Source organism: Palaemon carinicauda, chromosome 31 (genome assembly GCF_036898095.1).
Source record: "Palaemon carinicauda isolate YSFRI2023 chromosome 31, ASM3689809v2, whole genome shotgun sequence".
Lineage (NCBI taxonomy): Eukaryota > Metazoa > Arthropoda > Malacostraca > Decapoda > Palaemonidae > Palaemon > Palaemon carinicauda.
Window position 1 is genome coordinate 487749 of NC_090755.1, and position 21413 is coordinate 509161.

At 41.2% G+C, this 21413-nt stretch overlaps 1 protein-coding gene across 1 annotated transcript in view; it reads right to left on the reverse strand.

Annotated features, from left to right (window-relative positions):
• Positions 1 to 21413, reverse strand: part of LOC137624225 (uncharacterized) — a 185376-nt gene that overhangs the window by 63314 nt on the left and 100649 nt on the right. The window contains exons 10-11 of the mRNA XM_068354726.1: positions 3010 to 3120; positions 2755 to 2881 (exon numbers count right to left, since the gene is read on the reverse strand). Of these exons, the coding sequence (XP_068210827.1) occupies positions 2755 to 2881; positions 3010 to 3120 (238 nt within the window). The remainder of the gene's footprint in view (positions 1 to 2754; positions 2882 to 3009; positions 3121 to 21413) is intronic.

A 21413-nucleotide genomic window follows, 5' to 3' on the forward strand; every position in this document is an offset into this window, starting at 1 on the left:
AGGCAAAGCCAATGCAGAGGCAATGGCCACATCCCTTCCCGAGAACTAGATTAAAGGATTTCCTAACATAGAAGGAGGCTTCCTTTCAAAAAGCCATAGCCTGTAAGATCCAGCAGCAGGCTCAAAAGCAACCCGTAAAGAAACGAGCCCCTTCTTCCCATCCCAAGCCTCCACCTGCACCAAAGTATTCTCCAGAAGAACATAGACAGCAATGTTACTCTGCCCAAGGTGAGATCACTGGAGATCATTTACAGAGGAACTGGTAAAGCATATAGAGGCAGAAGATCTCGTCAATGAGATTAGAGTTGAGGGTCGTCTCCACCATTTTTGGGAACGGACTTCCTTAGTTCAAACAATTGTCAGCAGTCTGCATGGTCACAGGTGAAAAGCTTTCAGCCTATGAAGGAGTACAGTGAATATTGGGTGTACCCAACACACCAATGAAACCTGAAAAGCATGCAGAAGCAGAAATGACTTCTCATGGGGCCAAAGTCCAGGGTCGCCCCTATACTCACAGTCAGTGCTTTGCACATTGATACAATGGCCAAAGGGGAGACTATTTCTATGGTAATCATGTAGTTTTGGATTCCCTGTTCTAGCTTTTCACAGGAAACTACTTGGAGATTACACAGCACTTCCCCAAACATAGGTTTTTCCTTCATCAAAACCTGTCTTTTTATCAACTACTTAAAATTAAAAGTTAACTTAATAAACAAAACTGGAATTTAGAGCAACAAAATTTCAAGAAAATTATCTTCTTTTTATCTTTACCTACAAATCACATAACTAGTTTCTTCAAAGCGCAAATTTCTTGACCTTGATGACAACAAAAAAATTTCTCTATCCCTCTCATATTCCAACCCCTCCGAGCCACTGCCAGCGAATGACCTCCCTCTGCCAAGTAAGGGAAGGATCCTCTGGTCACAAGCCCCTAGGATCAAGCCCACTCATTGCTTCATATCACTGAAGTCATGGGAGGCCTCTATCCCTTTCAACTTTCTCCCAACCACTGGAAGTCTGAAGGAGGACCAGAATTATGTGATTCACAGGTAAGTATTGAAATGATTTTAAAATGAATATTCTGCTCATTACAGTGAAACATACCTGCAAATAGCATGGTTTGATACTAAGAGGGTATTAAGTGATAGAAATAATATCATTCCGTTAAATTCACATTACAAAACTTTTTGACATATCTCATATGGTCAAATAATTATCCATGTTAGGCTTGATTTTGGAATGATTAAAGCGATTTTTCCTTTTCTTTGCTACACCATTCATAAAGAAAAGTCCTTACTCAACAACAACGATCACGACTTGACTTCCCTTTGGAACAAAGGCACCAGTCTTAAATTCAAAACTCCAAGCCCAACCACCATGCATTTTTTAAAATAGGCAAAAAATTGTATAAGTCCAAAAAATATACCACGATACAAGTAACACATCCCTTTCCTAACTATAGGGCATAAGCTCCAATAATCTTAATAAACTAAGACTTTTTCATTTAGCATTTTAGAAAATATTGATTTGGAACTCCAGTGAACAGCTGCTAATAAATTTTCCAATGATAATAAATTTTTGAATAAATTAAGAAAAGTAAACTCATCCCTAACATCATAAATTTCAACTTTCAAAGGGGGGAATATACTCTGCATACATCTCTTTAATAGCTTGAACGACTATGCCATTAATGGGAAGAGACAGAATTCTAGGGTACAGAATGATTAATGATTTTTACTTTACAAAACAAATAGGGAAAACTCCTTCCAATGAGCTTCGATTCTATTCAAACATAACTTTCATTCATTTAATAAAATATAATTAAAGTCACATTTCTCTTCAGGAAAGAAGATGCTTTGAAATTTTCACGCTGCGAAACGAGATGCAAATATTATTATGACTCACTTTGCGAAAAATGTTCCATGTTAAGAGAAGAGATTTGCCAGCCAGGCAAAGAATAAAATAGTCACCAATTTAAAAAAGTTGAAGAAAATGGGTTTACACAGTAGAAAATATACCTGTAATCTAAAGTGGGGGTAAATATAATAGTACAGTAAATATGGTGCTGTATATTTTGTATATGTACTGTACAGTATTGTACTGTATTATTTTCCATTTATTATTACATTATGTTCTAATAACTACTTAATTTATGGGTCTTAGCAATTAGTTTAGGTATATTGAATGGTTCAAATATATTTGGCTGTACAGTATTTCATTGTGGTTATACTGTAGCTTAATTATAAGATTTAATGGGGTGTTTTTTAGGGTTTGGAACGAATTAGGCGATTTACATGTAAAATGTGACTCACAACACGAAAAAATCACGTTATGAAAGCCACTCCAGAACGAATCAATTTCATGTTGTGAGGCATTACAGTACCTATTTCCCTATTCTCTATTCCTTTTCTGAGTTAATAAGGGAATATCAAAAATAAAGATGTAGCTTTTTAGTATTGAAATAATTCATAGCTTTTTAACATGGAAAATTTAATCAAACCAAATTATCCAAGCCAAACCCAAAATTTAGAGAAAGCATGTATTTTCATACTTTGTTTCATCTCAGCCAAAGCCAAAAGGATTAGAGCTTTACAAACTCTAATCCTACCACTTGGTCATCTACACCAGAAAAAGAAAATATGAAATAATAATTCCCTTGATGTATAATCACTTCCATAAGGAGGTTCATTAGTGTATTTGGTTATACTGCTCCTTATACCTCTGTCAAAATCAGTACCACTATACTGTACATACCTGTAACGGAAGAGGATCGGGCACCTGCGTCGATCTCCAGCATCATGGAATTTAGAACACAGATCTTTAGTCTTACATACATCTGCATATCGACATAAGCGTGTCTTGAAACTGTAAACATTCATCTCTGCAAGGAAAATTAAATAGAAATTACAGTACTGTAGTCTCTAAATAATTACAAGTATTATAAAATTATTAAAAAATATAAATGGAAGATTATATCAATTATAAAGAAATTAGCACATAAAAACTTACCCTCGTCGATCTTATCTTTCAACACTTTTCCAACTTTTTTCAACAACTTGGACAGAGGTTCCTCAATTAGGGCTTTTGCTTCACGAATAGCTACATGTGAAGGCTTTAGTTCTGTTGAAATTGGGATTAAAATTGAGAGGTAATCAACAGTGCTAGTTCACAGTAAAAGTATTTTGGACATAATTTTTTTATCTATAAAAAGAAATTGTTCAAAACATCAACCTCAGTCAGAAAACTTTTTTGAAATTCATCTCTTATACAAGAATTGTTCCCAACAGCAATCAATCTTTGTCATGCAAACCTCTCTTCATACAAACCCATCTCTTACAATAGACAAACCAATTGATCCATAATGGATTGGATTTATGAAATTCATTGCCCATGGCAAGGCACTTGGACCAGGGGTAACCCTACTGTTACAGAGTTTAGTGCCACATGATCCTTCAAGCACTTTTCCACCAAACCACCTTATAATTTCTGTAGACTGTGCATGCAAATAGGAGAGTAGATAGATTGGGAGATAAGAACTACAAATATGAAAAATTTGGAAGTAATTTATCATAAATAATAGTTTTTGTCTTGAGTAGATTAGCAAAATCATTAGACTTGCATATAAGCGTAAGGGCATCAAGAATAATAGCAGATGGCCTCTTTCAAATAAATTTTCTTGTAATGTATTTTTCCTAATGATACAAAGCTGTAGCTATCTATAGGGACTTATACTTTTGGCAAAGCTGAAACTAGCCACAAGCCTTTTTAGTGTAGTATAAAGTACAGTACCCTACAGCTAGTTAGCGGGGGGTGGGGGGTGGGGGAGTAGGCGGGGTAGCTGGCCACCTCACTCACATACACCTGTGTTGTCTAATCACTTTTTTGCAGGCAGGACTTCTTGGTGGTCAGGTGATGGCGGGACAATTTTTATAAACAGCTACAGGTTTGTATAGTTAGGAAACATATAAATTACTGCCAAATTTGTCATTTGTTCCAACACTAAATACAAATCCTCACCATTTATAAGGATTGCCTCACTCCTTCAAAGTGCGGCCTATAACTCAGGGTTTTCCCGTACATGCTCAGCATGTAAGAGGAAGAAAACCTGACACTTCGCTAAACTATTTGTACAATGCACGGTTAACAGCCTGAGCAGTTTTTGTGAATGTGTAATACTGTACTAGCCATGTGACTAGTCTAGTTAACATTCTCACAAAAATAGTAATCTTAGAATCAACCATAGGCGTTACCCAATCCCACCTCGGCCAGGCTATGAGGACATAAGTATATCTAACTATACCAGGTTACACAAGAGAAAGGATTCCATCTGCAGACACTGAAGGTCCACTTTGCAGAGTATAGTAGGAGCTGTTGCCCTGTAGGGGAAAGATAAAATATAGAAAGAGCCAGTCATTCTTCGTCATTCCATCCAGTCTTAGCCATGGTTAAACTCTGCCCTCCCCATTAGCTACTTGTCCATCAAGGGGCTTGAGGTGTTATAAACCTTTTATTGTGTAGCCACTCCAAGGACAATGGAGAACATTTCCATGTTCCTGTGGGTAACACCTTGAAGGAAGTGGGGGGTAGAAGGCCTTTAGTTCACATGGATATTGGCATGGCCTGCGTCACAAAGTATCTTTTGTAAACGTTAAGGGCGTATTCCTGCTCCTACTTTATGAGCTCTATGTCACCTCTATGATAAGGATCGGAATTCAATTTTTGGTCCATGACCTTGCGAATCCCAGCCGAGAAAGTATTCTAGGTGACCCTTCTTTGACCTTCCCCGGGCTGATGAAGAGTGCCGAATACTCAGGGGCGAGTTACTATAGCTTTCTTGAGGTAGGCCCTATAGTTAATTACTGGTATAGTAGCCATTGGTGTGAGCCACACACCACACTACGAACGACTTCCAATCTGAAGAGCTTGAACCTGGGGTCCAAGCTGCTTGGAAAGAAGCCGAGTGGTCTCAGTTCCTCGTCGTGAATGAGACGAGGGTGACCCATGGGGTACGCCCACTCTCTCGGCCGAGGGCAACGCAGGGGTAGACCTGCTCTCTAGGACCGAAGGAAGCGTATCATGCCCCATGGAGGGGATTTCCCCTCAGACTGCGGGCAGGTATGCTCAAAACTTTGATTGAAGAGAGATGATGGCAACGTAGAAGAAAAGTTAAAACCTTTCGGTCTGAAAGAGAGGCTCAATTACGAACAGTGGCCTCTCATCGCCTGAGACCCAGAGCGGCCTTATTCCAGCAGGCAAAAATGAGGAACTATTACTGAAATAGTTGCCTCTAGTAGAGACAAAAACCCTTACACAATTCTACACACAAAAAACCAGCCCACTTGGCTGGGAGACAAAAGCCTAAGAAAATTGACGGTATCCAGACATCCTCTCCTTGAAGAGGAGGACCTGGATAATCTCCGGGTGTGGAGTAGCAGCAAAGCTAAGCTTTGTGAAAGATGTTCACATGTGGCTATCAGAGTAGATAGTGTCGTAAAGGGAGTTTTCCCAGGGTTCTCTGTTGGGAGTTGCAGATGTGTCAACTGGGGGTAATGCATCTGTTGGGCAAGACAAGTCTGATGGGCTAGCTGATTCCTTTCACGAGACAAGACTGCAGCCGATGAGGTCTGCTTCGTAGAGTGATGGTGGGGAATAGTAGAGACCATTTCCACTTGGAGGAATCTCTCAAGGTGAGCCTAACAGTTGATGGGAGTCTTTTCCCGCAAGCATGAGAAGAGACCAATGCTTGTCGGTGCTATCAGCGATTCCTCTAGCAAGTAGGGTGACTGCTCAACAGAGGCTGGAGGAGGGAGTCTCCCATGGATGGGGAGTGGATAAATCGAATCCCGTCGGAGGAATCACCCGAAGGGGAGACCAAAACAGGTGAAGGATGTCTTTCCCATGGACGGGAAAAGAGATAAACATCTGCTGCCACTGTAGGAGATTATGCCCAAAAGAAGGAAGATTGTATCTCAAGATTTAAGAGACGGTACCATTTGTGCTCTGGCTAGCCCTGAGGACGTGACGTACCGTATGTGGCTTTCTTCCCCTTTCTTTGATGCATCTGTAGGAAGCATCAAATCCTAAAACGAGGTGGTCGACTCATTGGATGAGATTCTTATCTGGCAACCTCATTGTCAGGCCCATCTCTTGCTGGGATCTCATAGAGAACTAGAAAAAAAAAAAAGATCCCTGGTGCTGAAGCACTTAGGATCTGGCTGTTCCTGAAGAGGTTGGATTCGACAGAGACCGATAAGGGCTTGGCCAACCTGCGTATGCTTTAGCAGGCCGATAATCATGTCTATGGATACCCGTATCTGATCCGGACATCGGGTATCTCATGAGATTTATGCCAATTTTCAGATCATGGTCATTACAAGGACTTGTTACGGAAGAGCTTACGACTGTTAGGATCAGCCAATCGTCCCAAAGTTTTGGGAGAAAGAGGCCAAACCTGAATGAGCAGGTTGACCCTAGGGTAAAAACACCTGTGAAAACTTGAGATGCTATCAAAACTGAAGCAACGTACCTTGACATGACAGGCCTGATGACAGATGTCCAGGAAAAAAGACTAGGAGTATGAGTCCTATTGGTCAAACATGTACAGGAAATCATGGGCTAACTGCTTGTATGACTGTAAGCCTTCTCCTCGAATGACAAAGTTTGAAGATCAAACTTACTCCCCAATGAGAGGCTTAAACTGGAGATTTCTGTAGGAAGAAGTGACTGTAGAAGTGTCTTGATGGACCACGTCTTCCAGTGAGGCCGGATATTCAGATTGTGAGGATAATGAGAGAACTGCTCTCAACCCTCTTATGGAGGATGGAAGAAACAGTAGTGTATGCTCGTCTCTGGATGCAGATTCTCTGTCCTTGGCAAAAAGAGATGATTAGTTCATTGGAGGGGTTTATCCATTACTGTACTGGAAAAACCTCACTCAAGGACAAGAAAGGAAGTTACCCCTATCGAACAACCTTGGTTGAAGGGAGAGCTCCAGCTACGAAAGGGAGTCATTCTCATTGTCAGAGGGTTGACAAACAAGACCGAGTCCAGTGAAGGGTTGGGAGTATATGTCTCTCCAGGAAAGTATTCCGCGGATAGAAGCTGAAGGTGCTAATACAAAGCTCCGAAGGAGCAAAGGCCGACGGAGACTAAAAGTAAGCAAGATGCCGACAACCTCTGGTAATCTCAGGTCACCCATCCATGGGTTGACCGGTTCCTACGATGATCTTAGCAACTAATTTGTCATAGCTGTCGCATCAGAGCACTGAATTCAATCCCCTAGACTCAAGGGAATAAACCCATAGGGTTATGTCTCCCGACACAGACGTAGGAGCAGATTCAAGGAATTTGCCTCCATAAACCGTGTCCGAGATCCGATCCACTGCAGGCGCCTGCGCAACTAGCGCATGTCCTATCCAACCAGAAACGGCTCGTAACGTAGTTATATACTTTAACGTTAAACAAGGGAGGAGGTAGTGGCAGAAGCAGCAGCATCATTTTTGAGGCACTCCGTAGCAGAAACGAAGTGTAGGCAAAGAACGTACGTTCACGAGGGATGAACATACGTGAACGTGGCGATGACTGGAGAGTCGATGAAGAAGCCTGGCCACATGCATGACGGGTCTTCGAAATTCAGAGGAGGTGAAAACCTCAGGAACCGAAGATACCCTGCTTGTGGGGAAAAAAATAAATAAATAAATAATCCAAGATGCAAGAGAAGTATTAGGCACCAAGGTTAACCCTTGTGCATTAACCTGTACATCGATGGAGAGTGCTGGGTTATGCTCCAAGAAGGATATTCATGCTAAACTCCTTCAACTTCAAATAATAGATTGCAAAAAGCTGTTGTTGATGGGCACCACAGTGAGTACAGGAATGTGATATCTGGTGTTCCTCAGGGTAGTGTTCTTGGCCCATTACTTTTCATACTATATACATATGACATGTGGTTTGGCCTAGAAAGCAAGGTTGTTGCATATGCAGATGATGCTACACTCTTTGCATCAATTCCATCTCCTGAATGTAGATCTTGGGTTGCTGAATCACTTATAGAGGTCTAGCTAAAATTAGTGCATGGTGCATGAAGTTGAATCCTAACAAAACTCCAAGTGTGATTGTAAGTAGCTCAAGGACAGTGGCTCCTCAACATCTGGATCTCAGCACTGATAATGTTTCATTAACCCTGGATAGGTACGCTCCTCGGACACCCCTTTAAGGGTATACTCGGACGCGAACGACCCCGACGCCAAAAAAAATTCTTGAAAAATCAGTTTTTGCAGTAACCTCCTTTTTTCTTTTGCCAAAAAAAACTTCAATGAATGCTTAAAACAACTGTAAAGATAAATACTACTCATCTGCAGAAAAACTATTTATTATAAATATTTTAAAAAATTAAGTAGAAAAAAAAAGACCTGACATAAAAATTCTTAAAAAAAAAGTTTATACATATATACACAAATCCTTTTAGGAATTGATTCTTGAATGTTTAGGACACATCTTGATGTATTTTGGATGAAGTCAGACCCATGGAGGTGAAGATCTGAAATGAGAAAAAAAGGGTAACTTTTTTTGGCCAAAAAAATTTGTCCAAATTTCATGATTTTTTTTGGGTACCCAAATGAAATAGGAAGTGGCTAATTTTTTTAGGGAATAAACATATGTTATCCTAAAATAGAAATATGTAAAAAAATCTTCATTATTTTGTAAATTATATTTATATCAGGGGCCATATCTAGAGGTAATTTTTTGAGTACTTAGAAATTTCGTAAAAAAATACATATATTTAATATATATGATATTTATGCAGGTAAAAATATACCAAAATATCACAAATTCTATAGGGAACAAGAATATATATAGATAGGGCAGCTTACGCTTCGGATATGTCCACAAAATGGCCGCCAACCACACTGACTCAGACTCCCTAATCTGCCACTTGAAATGTAGGAAGGGTATGTCAATTTCAAGGTGTTATTTACTAATCTAATTATTATTGGATATGCATAAAAATTGTATGGTGGGTTGCTGGATAATTGTCGATTATTTTACGACTATAAAATTAAAATTCTGACCCGAAAAAATTTTTTTGAAGGGAAATAAAATTGAAAAAAAAAAATGTAAAACAATATAATATTTTAGCTAAAAAAATTTGATGATATTCAATCAAAAAAGAAGTAAACAAAATTTTCCGACAAATAAACATCTAGAGGAATCATTACTCTGTGATAGTTCCTTAGTACGTAGTAATTTTGAAAGAATTGGGAAAAAACGAAAAAATGGCAATCACCGGAAAATCGAACACATACCTATATATACGCCATATCTGGCTAAAAAAAAAAAAGATAGGCATGGGTAGCCAGATCATCTAGAAACACTTTCCAACACTATAAAAATATAAGTTTTGCGACACTACTTGCCAATTCCTTACGGTAACATGACTAAGCAAAAAAATGCAAAACAAATAAAAAGGGGCACTCGCGGAAAAATGGCTAACATTCTAATATACGGCATTTCAGAAAAAAAAAAATTCAGCCACGTGCTAGGCAAACCATCAAGGCACATTTTCCGACAAATAAACATCTAAATGAATCATTACTCTGTGATAGTTCCTTAGTACGTAGTAATTTTGAAAGAAATGGGAAAAAACGAAAAAATGGCAATCACAGGAAAATCGAACACATACCTATATATACGCCATATCTGGCTAAAAAAAAAAGATAGGCATGGGTAGCCAGATCATCTAGAAACACTTTCCAACACTATAAAATTATAAGTTTTGCGACACTACTTGCCAATTCCTTACGGTAACATGATTAAGCAAAAAAATGCAAAACAAATAAAAAGGGGCACTCGTGGAAAAATGGCTAACATTCTAATATACGGCATTTCAGAAAAAAAAAATTCAGCCACGTGCTAGGCAAACCATCAAGGCACATTTTCCGACAAATAAACATATAAATGAATCATTACTCTGTGATAGTTCCTTAGTACGTAGTAATTTTGAAAGAAATGGGAAAAAACGAAAAAATGGCAATCACAGGAAAATCGAACACATACTTGTATATACGCCATATCTGGCTAAAAAAAAAATAGGCATGGGTAGCCAGATCATCTAGAAACACTTTCCAACACTATAAAAATATAAGTTTTGCGACACTACTTGCCAATTCCTTACGGTAACATGACTAAGCAAAAAAATGCAAAACAAATAAAAAGGGGCACTCGCGGAAAAATGCCCAACATTCTAATATACGGCATCTCAGATAAAAAAAAAAGACATGCACGTGTTAGCCCAACCATCAAGGCACACTTTCTAACACATAAACATGAAAAAAAAATGAATAATATACGGCAATTCCTTACTACGTAGTAATTTTTACAAATATTGAAAAAAAACAGAAATTGGTAACCGCAGTTAAATACCCAATATACCAATAACTACGTCGTATCTGACAAAAACAAAATCATGCATGGGTAGCCAGATCATCTAGACACACTTTCCAACACTAAAAAAGCAAAAGTTTTACGACACTATTTGGCAATATCTTACGGAAAAAATGACTTGGCAAAAAAATGAAAAAAAATGAAAAAGGGGCACTCTCGGTAAAATGCCCGACATTCTAATATACGGCATCTCAGATAAAAAAAAAAGACATGCACGTGTTAGCCCAACCATCAAGGCACACTTTCTAACACATAAACATGAAAAAAAAAATGAATAATATACGGCAATTCCTTACTACGTAGTAATTTTTACAAATATTGAAAAAAAACAGAAATTGGTAACCGCAGTTAAATACCCAATAAACCAATAACTACGTCGTATCTGACAAAAACAAAGTCACGCATGGGTAGCCAGATCATCTAGACACACTTTCCAACACTAAACAAGCAAAAGTTTTACGACACTATTTGGCAATATCTTACGGAAAAATGACTTGGCAAAAAAATGAAAAAAAATGAAAAAGGGGCACTCGCGGTAAAATGGTCCTCGTGGTGATGAACGACATTTTAACTAAAAAAAAAATCATGCACATGGTAGCCAAACAATCCACCAAGACTTTCCACAACTGATAACCTATACAAGTTGCACCATTCTACGACAATTTCATAATACGTAATAACTTTGATAATTATGCAAACTACCTTAGAAGGGTAAACTCGGTCGGGCTCGACCCCGACGCGTCTCAGAAATCGGGGAAGGAGTACAGCTACAGCAATGCACATCTGGACACTACTAGAGCGTGTAGGGGAGACACCTCCTGCAGGTCGATCACCCACAAATTCAGTCACGGGGGTGAGTCACGTGAGAAAAACCTGTTTTTTTTTGACGCTCGGGGTCGCAAACGACCCACCGTACCTATCCAGGGTTAAATTTGTATGCCTTTTTTAAGATTTTAGGAGTAATTCTCGACAGCAAATTTATTTTTGAGAAACACATTAGGTCTGTGTCTTCTTTAATTTCACAAAAAATATTGGCTTACTGAGAAACTCTTCTAGGATTTTCAGTGATTAATCTATACTGTAGCATTTTAATTCTTTCATTCTGCCTTGTTTTGAGTATTGTTCCTCTGTCAGGTCTTCAGCTGCTGATTCTCATCTTAATTTGTGGAACAAGAACTTACCGTCTATTAAATCTATTACTCCTGAATTAGATATTAATCTCTGGCACCGTCATTCAATTAGTTTGTTATGCATGTTGCATAAGATTTTTCAAAATTCTGATCATCCTTTACATTCAGATCTTCCTTGACAGTTCCTTCCTGTTCATTTTACTTGGCATGCAGTTATTTCTAATAGTCAGGCTTTCTCAATCATGAGGCTCAATACTACACAGTGTTCTAGAAGTTTTATTCCAGCTGTGACCAAGTTGTGGGATGATCTTCCTGATCGGGTAGTTGTATCGGTAGAGCTTCAAAAGTTCAAACTTGCAGCAAATGTTTTTATGTTGAACAGGCTGACATAAATCTTTTTATAGTTTATAAATGAAATATATATTTTGATGTTACTGTTTTTAAAATATTTTATTTTAATTTTCCATTATTTCCCATATTGTTTATCTATTTTCTTATTTTCTTTCCTCACTAAGCTATTTTACCCTGTTGGAGCCCTTGGGCTTATAGCATCTTGCTTTGCCAACTAGGGTTGTAGCTTAGCTAGTAACAATAATAATAATAATAATAATAATAATAATAATAATAATAATGAGGGAGGCCTACCAAGGCAGAGAAAACCAAAGAGAGTGGACGAAGACGATCAATGTCGTCTACATGAGGGTACTCTCCGATGAGTAAATGAGTCTCACAAGAAGCAAAGCTTCAATGAAGTCAGGGGGTCTCAGTCAGAAAAGATCGTCCCGGAAGCAAAAGTATCCAGAGGAAAATCCGTCAAGTACTGGAGGTGATTGCTGGTACAGTACTAACAGCAATCTAGAGGAGAGCTGACTAGTGACGATCCTGAGCAGCCGAGTAACGATCACGAGCAGCCGAGTAACGATCACGAGCCGGTGAACAGTGAACGGCGAGCTGGTGAGCGGCGAATAGCAAACGGCAATGGCGAATTGGGGAATGGTGAACTGGCTAATGGCGAGCCGGCGAACGACCAGCGTTTGAACTTCGATCAGCGAACGGCCTGACCGGTGAGATATAAACTGTAAAGCTGGCAATTGGCAAGTTGGGGCTGATGAAAGGCATGGAGAGCAATGATCATGGGCTGGCGGACAGCAAGTGATGATTATGAGAGCTGGTGAATGGCGAGGAGTGACGATCACAGGCTGGTGAACTGTGAACGTCACCGGTTACTAGCTGAAGGATGATCGTGGGTGATCAAGCAGCAGGGCTGGGCGTTGAGGTCTGCTCCCGAAGAGGAATCCAATTTCCGCTGGAGAAATGAAGGAGAGAACGAACTGGAGAAGGAAGACTCTCCTGCAAACGAGAAAGACGACCAACATCTGCTGGTGCCCCTGACATCAAGGAGGAAGACTGTTGATCAGTGGCTGGTGGAGGGACTCTCCCTTGGGAAAGTTCTAACACCTGGAGGCAAATGCCCTGACAGCACTCTCTGCATTTCCTAAAAGAGCTCTAGCTCAATTTGAAGGTTGAAATCAAGTGTTGCCAGAGAACGAATCCGAAGCTTGTTCTCAGGGTTCCCCCCGAGAGGTTTACGCGAAGAATGACGTCAATGCGGTGGACAAGAACTGACCAATCCAATTCTTGCTGGAGGAATGCCCTGAAGTGGAGACCAAACAGATCTCTCCCACAGACGGGAAAAGCCAACCAACCCCTGCAGCCGCTGTCGACAATTCTCCCCGCAAGCAGGAAAATTGCCAGTGGCTGGTGGAGAGACTTTCTCTCGGAAAGAGATGGGGCAGGGGCAGTAGAATTCATGGGAAAGATTGCTCTGCACATCTACGTTGGCTGCCTTAGCCGATTGGAGATGAACTTCGTCGCAAATGTTGAGGAAAACAAAAAACAATGAAAGGCAAATTCACTCGGGAGGACAACCTGTCCCAGGACGGGAAAGAAGTTCCTTGAGAGAACAGAACATACTCATAAAAACAAGCAAAAATGTAGTCAAAGGATAAAAAAAACAGTTGCGGAGAAGAGAGACGGACGTCTATTCTCACTGAGCTAAAAGTAAAAAGTTACTAGACAACACAGGTATGTATGTGAGTGGGGTGGCCAGTTAACCCCTGGCTAACTAGCAGTAGGATACTTTATACCTCACAAAAAAGTCTAATGGTTAGATTCAGTTTTGCCGAAATTATAAATCCCTATAAATAGCGAGGGTTTGTATTTAGCATCGAAACAAATGATTGATAACTCTGCTTGTAGAATTAGCTGCATATTGTAAATACTTGGATTTTTCATAAAAATCACATCAATGATATTAGCACAATTAACAGTTTACATGGGAAGCATAGTCTCTAAATATCTTGAATAGTTGTGAAAGGATGATGAGTGCAAAGGTAGTCTTGTACACTGTAAAATGTTAATGACTAGGCCCTCAAAAACTACAAATTTTCAAAGTAATTTGCCTCCTTTTGCCTATTCAAACCTGAGTCATTAATATGGGTTTACTCTATCATTATTTTACTAAGACCAAAATGAAAGAAATCCTGTGGGTCTGGTAACATTGTATAGTGGCCTTCTGTTTCCACTTGCGGCAGATTAGCGCATAAGAGCCTGAAGCTCAATAATGACTTTAGTCTTGGTTAAGATTTGCAGGGTGGATGAAGCAGGAAATATAAACAAGTGACTCAAGTCAGTATAGCTAGGAAAAATAAAAATTACTTAATACAAATTCTCATCATTTATATGGGAGTCTCCCTTAGGTGAGAGTAACTCTTTTTGTGTTAATGTTACAGCGTCTGCCTGACCCTTATCACAAAAATAGAAAATGTTGACATTTATGGCAGGTTTGTATGAGAGGCACGGTCATGATGTCAGTCTCAAAGAAATAGTGGCAATTGTTAGAGCCACAACCCGACAAGTTTGAGTTTTGTGTAAAGATACTTTTATAATATCACAGTGGTATTCTCATCTTGATAAGTGGTCATCAGCATTAATACTTCTAAGGATGGGAGGCTCTGAAGAGAGGAAGGAAGACACTTTCATTCTACACTCATATCACACTTATGCTGAAAATAACTGATGATGTGACTAAATGTTAAGTGTCCCACAGGGGTATAGGTTTAAATTATCTGCTGGGAAGCTACCACCGAGAATGTGTCTGAAGATCTGTGGGTACAATCTTTCAAGTAAGGGGTTGTGCACATGGTTTGTCTTTTCCCGACCACAGCACTAAGAACCTGTACCACAGAGTGTCTTGCAGAATGCTAAGATTGTGGCAATACCACAAATAACATGAGCCTTGGGAGGGACCCCATTCTCATAATGGTCTCTCGTAACCAGAAATGGACAGTGTTTTTGGTTACTCCTTTCTTGTTTTGACGTGTACTTACAAACAAGATAAGGACGATAGGATGAAAAGGTGAAGCCCTTCCTACTTCTTTCTCCAGTCAATCAACTGAGACTTTGTGATTCTAACCTTTACTCCTGGTTATTTAAGGGCTATTTTAGTATATTTATGTTACCTTGAAAAATCACATCACTATTTACCCAATAGAAACATTCTCTACATGAGGCAATAATCTCCCCCCGATAACCCCAGCTTAGACACATACAGCAGCTGTCTACTTCTAATCCCATCCCACTGAGATACTTAGGTTTCTAGTCTATATTCATGATTATTTTCAGCAGACTTTCATTAAGAGAACAACATGCTCTGGCCCTTTATACAATTGTAACCAATTCAAATGCAAAAGATCACTCAAAATGTCATTCTAGTTTGCTTGAGATTTTATATATATCTTCAAAGAGTATGACACATCAGAGACTGCTCAGTCTTAATCCTAACAAAACCAGAGCATTATCAGACATCCCAACTGCAAGACCAACCATGCTTGTTACAACACAAGGGCTGTCAGTGTATACCAGGTACAAGCAATTACCTGACTTTTGAGTATCCTCACTTATGATTCGCTAACTATTTGATTCAGAGGCAAAATCCCAAGCTCTAAGAAATGGCGATCATAGGAGAAACAGAATTTAATCATTCCCTATGGAGAGCATTGAAATCACCAACAAGAACAAAAGAAGACTATCACCATCTTGTAGCTTAGCCATAGTGGTAAGAAGACAGTCAAAGACAGAATCATCCAAGTCTGGATTCAAAATAAAAATTATTACGCCTGCCACAAACTTTAATGACCTGAATCTCATAGCATCAACATTTATAGCATGACTTATGAAAAGCAGGGTACTCGAGTCCTAATATAAACTACCATACCCCTTGTCCAAGGAATGGAATCGCTTTTCAAAAGTACTGACTTCTTAAACCCTGGTACAAACAGCTCAGATGAGTGCCACATTTGAGAAACCAAAGTTTCTGAGCAAAATAGAATATGTATCATAATGTCTTGAGGCAACTATATGTCTCTAATATTGCCATTTAGAAGAAGTTTTGCAAAGAAGTGAAGAGAATAAGGAAGGCTGGCTCAAGAATTGAAGAGACAGTGAAAGATGGAAATGGAAGGTTGTTAAAAGGAGAGGAGGCAAGGAAAAGGTGGGCGGAATATTTTGAAAGTTTACTGAATGTTGAGGATCATAGGGAGGCAGATATAACTGCTGTTGCAGGTGTTGAGGTGCTGGTGATGGGAGATGTGAATGAAAGAGAGATTACGAGAGAGGAAGTGAGGAGAGCACTAGATGAAATGAGAGTATGAAAAGCATCTGGTTTGGATGGTGTGAGACCTGATATGTTGAAGGAAGGGGGTGTGACTGTACTTGAATGGTTAGTGCGTTTGTTTAATATGATATTTTCATAATAAAATAAATTTTTGAATATACTTACCCGCTGGTTATATAAAAGAGCTGAAGTCCCTGACGCCAGGGCAGAAAATTCAAATCTCGCGCTATCGAAGATACGCCAGGTGTACCAACCGCACCCTAGCGGTAGAACAGGTGGAACTACACACCAACTCCAGTTCTTCCATGCCTCATAGCCATACCATAGGTAGTCTCTAGAGGGGAGGAGGGAGGGTGTTAAATTTATATAACCAGCGGGTAAGTATATTCAAAAATTTATTTTATTATGAAAATATCATTTTTAAATATAAAACTTACCCGCTGGTTATATAAAAGAGCTGATTGACACCCCTTGGTGGCGGGTCAGAGACAGCTACATACAGAAAATTCACTTAAGGGTTACATACAATAAACTTAAGCAGTTCTCACCTGATAAGGAAGCTGACAGCAATGATACTCTGCCTCATTTCGTCCGCTATCCTTAAGAGATCCAGTAATCCACTCGGGCTGAAAATCTCTAGGAGCTGTCAAACGGTACAAACACCTATAACATGACAGGACCTCAACCAATACCCTTGTTCCGGGTGCACTCAAGGAACAAATTGACCACCTAGCCAAATCAAAGATTGCGGAAGACTGACGCCCAATCTCCACAAACAACCATAACAAACGAGTTCCAAGAGATAGAAAAGGGGTATTAGGAAAAAAGGGAACGTAGTGGTAGATCATTCACCTACTATCGCATTAGCAGCTATAAAAGGACCCAACGTAAAAAGGTCCTCATAGCGAGTCTGAACATTCTTCAAATAATGGGATGCAAAAACAGACTTACTTCTCCAAAATGTTGTATCCATCAGACTTTGCAGAGAACGGTTCTGTTTAAAGGCCACTGAAGTCGCTACCGCTCTGACTTCATGTGTCTTGACTTTGAGGAGCCTCTGATCCGACTCATCACACTGAGCATGAGCTTCTCGAATCAACAATCTAACGAAAAAAGACAAGGCATTCTTGGACATGGGTATCGAGGGTTTCCGAACTGCACACCACAGAGCGTCTGAGTTACCTCTCAGATTCTTAGTTCTGTCCACATAACACCGTAGAGCTCTAACTGGACAGAGAACCCTTTCCAATTCATCGCCAGCCAAATCCGAAAGGTTAGAAATCTCGAAGGATTTGGGCCATGGTCGAGAAGGGTTTTCGTTCTTGGCCAGAAACCCCAGTTGCAAAGAACAAATGGCTTTCCCATTTCGAAAACCAATGTTCTTGCTTAAAGCGTGAACTTCACTAACTCTCTTCGCAGTGGCGAGGGTAACTAGAAAAAGGGTTTTCAAGGTTAAGTCCTTAAATGAAGCCGAGTGTAAAGGCTCAAATCTGTCACTCATGAGAAATTTAAGGACAACATCCAAATTCCAGGCGATGGGAGCCGTTTGAATCTTCTTGGTCGTATCAAAAGACCTAAGTAAATCTCGTAGATCCTTATTATCAGAAAGGTCTAGGTTCCTGTGTCGAAAAACCGTCGCCAACATACTCCTGTAACCTTTAATAGTTGATGACGAGAAGTTATGCTTAGTTTTAAGGTCCAAGAAAAAATCTGCTATTTGGGAAAGCGATGTACTGGAAGAGGAAATCGCGTTAGTTCTACACCATTCCCTGAACAACTCCCATTTGGACTGATACACCTTGATGGTTGAAGACCTTCTTGCCCTTGCAATTGCCTTGGCTGCCTTCTTCGAAAATCCTCTAGCTCTAGCGAGTTTTTCGATAGTCTGAAGGCAGTCAGACGTAGAGCTCGGAGGTTTTGATGATTTCGGGCCAAGTGAGGTTGTCTGAGAAGATCGGGTCTCATGGGAAGGCTTCTCGGGACATCCACCATCCATTCCAGTACCTCTGGAAACCAGCTCCTTGACGGCCAGAACGGAGCTATCAGTGTCATTCTGGTCTCCTCGTGTGAAACGAACTTCTGAATCACTTTGTAAAGGATCTTGAACGGAGGAAAGGCATAAACCTCCATGTGTGACCAGTTCATCAGAAAAGCGTCTATGTGAAAAGCTTCGGGATCTGGAACCGGAGAGCAGTAACACTCTAGTCGTTTGGTCTTCGCGGTGGCAAAGAGATCCACGAGAGGTCGACCCCATAACCGCCACAGACTCTTGCAGATGTCCGGGTGCAGAATCCATTCTGTGGAGAGAACCTGACCTTTCCTGCTGAGTCTGTCTGCGCTCACATTGTTGACTCCCTGGATGAACCGCGTCAAAAGAGTCACCTTCCTTTCCTCCGCCCAGATGAGAAGCAGTCTTGCAATCTCGAACAGAGGCCAAGAGTGGGTCCCGCCTTGTTTCGCAATATAGGCCAGAGCTGTTGTGCTGTCCGAATTGACTTGGACTACCTTGCCCCTGATCTGCTTTTCGAAGCCGATGAGAGCCAGATGAATAGCTAAAAGCTCTTTTTGATTGATGTGGAGAGAGGTTTGCTCCACCGTCCAAGTCCCCGAAAGTTCCTGCTTCTCTAGAGTGGCTCCCCACCCCGAGTTGGAGGCGTCGCAACACAACACGAGGTTTGGGTTCCTCTGAAGTAAAGACAAGCCTTCTTTCAGTCTGGGCTCGTTGTTCCACCATTGAAGATGAGACTTGATGGAAGTCGAGATGGGAATGCAATCCCTGTCGAGGCTGTCCCCTTTCTTCCAATGGCGGTTGAGATGAAACTGAAGAGGACGCAAGAACAACTTCCCCAGGGTCACGAACTTCTCTAACGACGAGAGAGTCCCCAGAAGGCTCATCCAATCTCTGACGGAGCAAAGATCTCTCTTCAGGAACGTTTGTACTTTTAGGAGGGCTGCTTGGATTCTCACCGACGACGGAAAAGCCCGAAAACTCCGACTGTGAATCTCCATCCCCAAATAAAGAATCTCCTGGGATGGAATGAGTTGTGATTTTTTCGAGCTCACCAGGAGACCCAGTTCTCTGGAGAGATCCAAAGTCATCTTGAGGTCCTTCAAACAACAATCGGCTGAGGAGGCTCTTATCAGCCAATCGTCCAGATACAGAGAGGCCCTGATTCCCTTCGAATGCAGCATGCTTGCCACGTTCAGCATGATCTTGGTGAACAATAGAGGAGCCGTGCAGAGTCCGAAACAAAGAGCCCTGAACTGGAAGACCTTGTTTCCGTCCATGAACCTCAGATAACGTCTGCAGCTGGGATGAATCGGAAGGTGGAAATAGGCATCCTGAAGATCTAAAGAGACCATCCAATCGTCCTTCCTCACAGCTGCCAGAACTGTTTTCTGAGTCTCCATGGTGAACGTCGAGTTTTGGACGTAACCATTGAGCACACTTACGTCCAGAACCGGTCTCCACCCCCCGGAACTCTTGGGTACTAGAAAAAGGCGGTTGTAAAACCCCGGAGACGTAACATCTTGCACTTCCTCTATTGCTCGTTTCTCTAATAAAAGAGACATCTGTAGAAGCATGGCTTGTTTCTTGGGACCCTCTCTGTATTTGGGCGAAAGATCCACTGGATCTGTGACTAAAGGAGGATTGGTCAGGAAGGGGATCTTGTAGCCTTCCTTTAACACCTGGACGGACCAGGGGTCCGCTCCATTCCTCTCCCAAGCCTCCCAAAAGTGAGTCAACCTGGCCCCCACTGCTGTCTGAAGGAGAGGGCAGTCAGACTTTACCTCGGCCGGACTTGCCCCCTCTGCCTCTAGGTTTCCTTCCTTCTGGTTTAAAAGAGCCTCTTCCAGAGGGCTTCCCACGAAAGGACTGAGGACGAAACCCAGAAGAAGATTCCTTAGGTTTTCGAGAGGAGAATGACGGAGGCAAAACTTTCCTAGTCGAATGAGTAACTAAGTCATGTGTGGCCTTCTGAGTGAGAGCAGTAGCCACCTCGCCCACTAATTCCTGAGGAAATAAAGAATTAGACAAAGGTGCGAAAAGAAGGCCTGTCTTCTGATAGGGAGACACTCCTGCGGAGAGGAAGGAGCACATTGTGGCCCTTTTCTTGAGAATTCCAGCTGTAAACAAGGCAGCAAGTTCGTTGGAGCCATCTCTCACACCTTTGTCCAAGCAGGACATCAAATGAACCAAACCACTAGTGTCCGTTTCCGTCATATCAGAGACCCTCTTACTCAAAGCCCCCAAAGCCCAGTCCAAAAAATTAAAAACTTCGAAGGCCCTGAAAAGACCTTTAAGCAAATGGTCGAACTCTGGAATGGACCACCAAATCTTCGTCTTCCTTAAGGCAAGACGACGAGAAGCATCTACCAAACTTGAAAAATCCCCTTGTGCAGAAGAAGGAAAACTCAAGCCCAACACTTCACCAGTCTCATACCACACACTAGATTTAGAGGCTAACCTAGCGGGAGGAAAGGCAAAGGCCGTCTTGCCAAAAGCTTTCTTGGAGTCCAACCAAGAACCCATTAACTTCAAGGCCCGCTTAGAAGATCGAGAAAGAACCATCTTGGTGTAAACTGGAACCTTAGTAGATTTACCTAAGATGAATTCAGAAGGCGGAGAACGAGGGGCCACAGGGGTAAAAGAATCCGGGAAAATTCCAGTCAAAATAAGCATAAACTTGCGAAGGTCCACAGCATGCTGATAATGCTTCTCCTCCTCATTCTCAGAGACTTCCTCAATAGGATTATCCTCATCCGACTTTTCCTCTGGTTCGTCTTCTGGCAGTGCAGCAACAGCTGCAGCCTGAACCGAAGGAACAACGTCTGGATGGGACTGCCTGTCAAGGCCAACATCTGAGTCAATTTGGTGGGGAGAAGTAGAAGTAGATTGATGCGAAACACGGACATGTAGACGATCATCCTCAACCAACAACTGCTTAGACCGCTTAGAATTCGACTGTTGTTGAACAGAAGAACGCTTGAAATCAGAAGGTAACTGTTGAAGATCGCCGCGAGGTCGCGTAAAGTCCGAGGACTGTTGCTGCGAGCGATCAAAGTAGTCAGGATGTCGCCGCTGTAAACCAATGTTTTGACGCGCCGCGTCCAAAAGTTGTTGCCGCGGGCGATCCACTACTTCAAAGTGTTGCCGCGTCTCG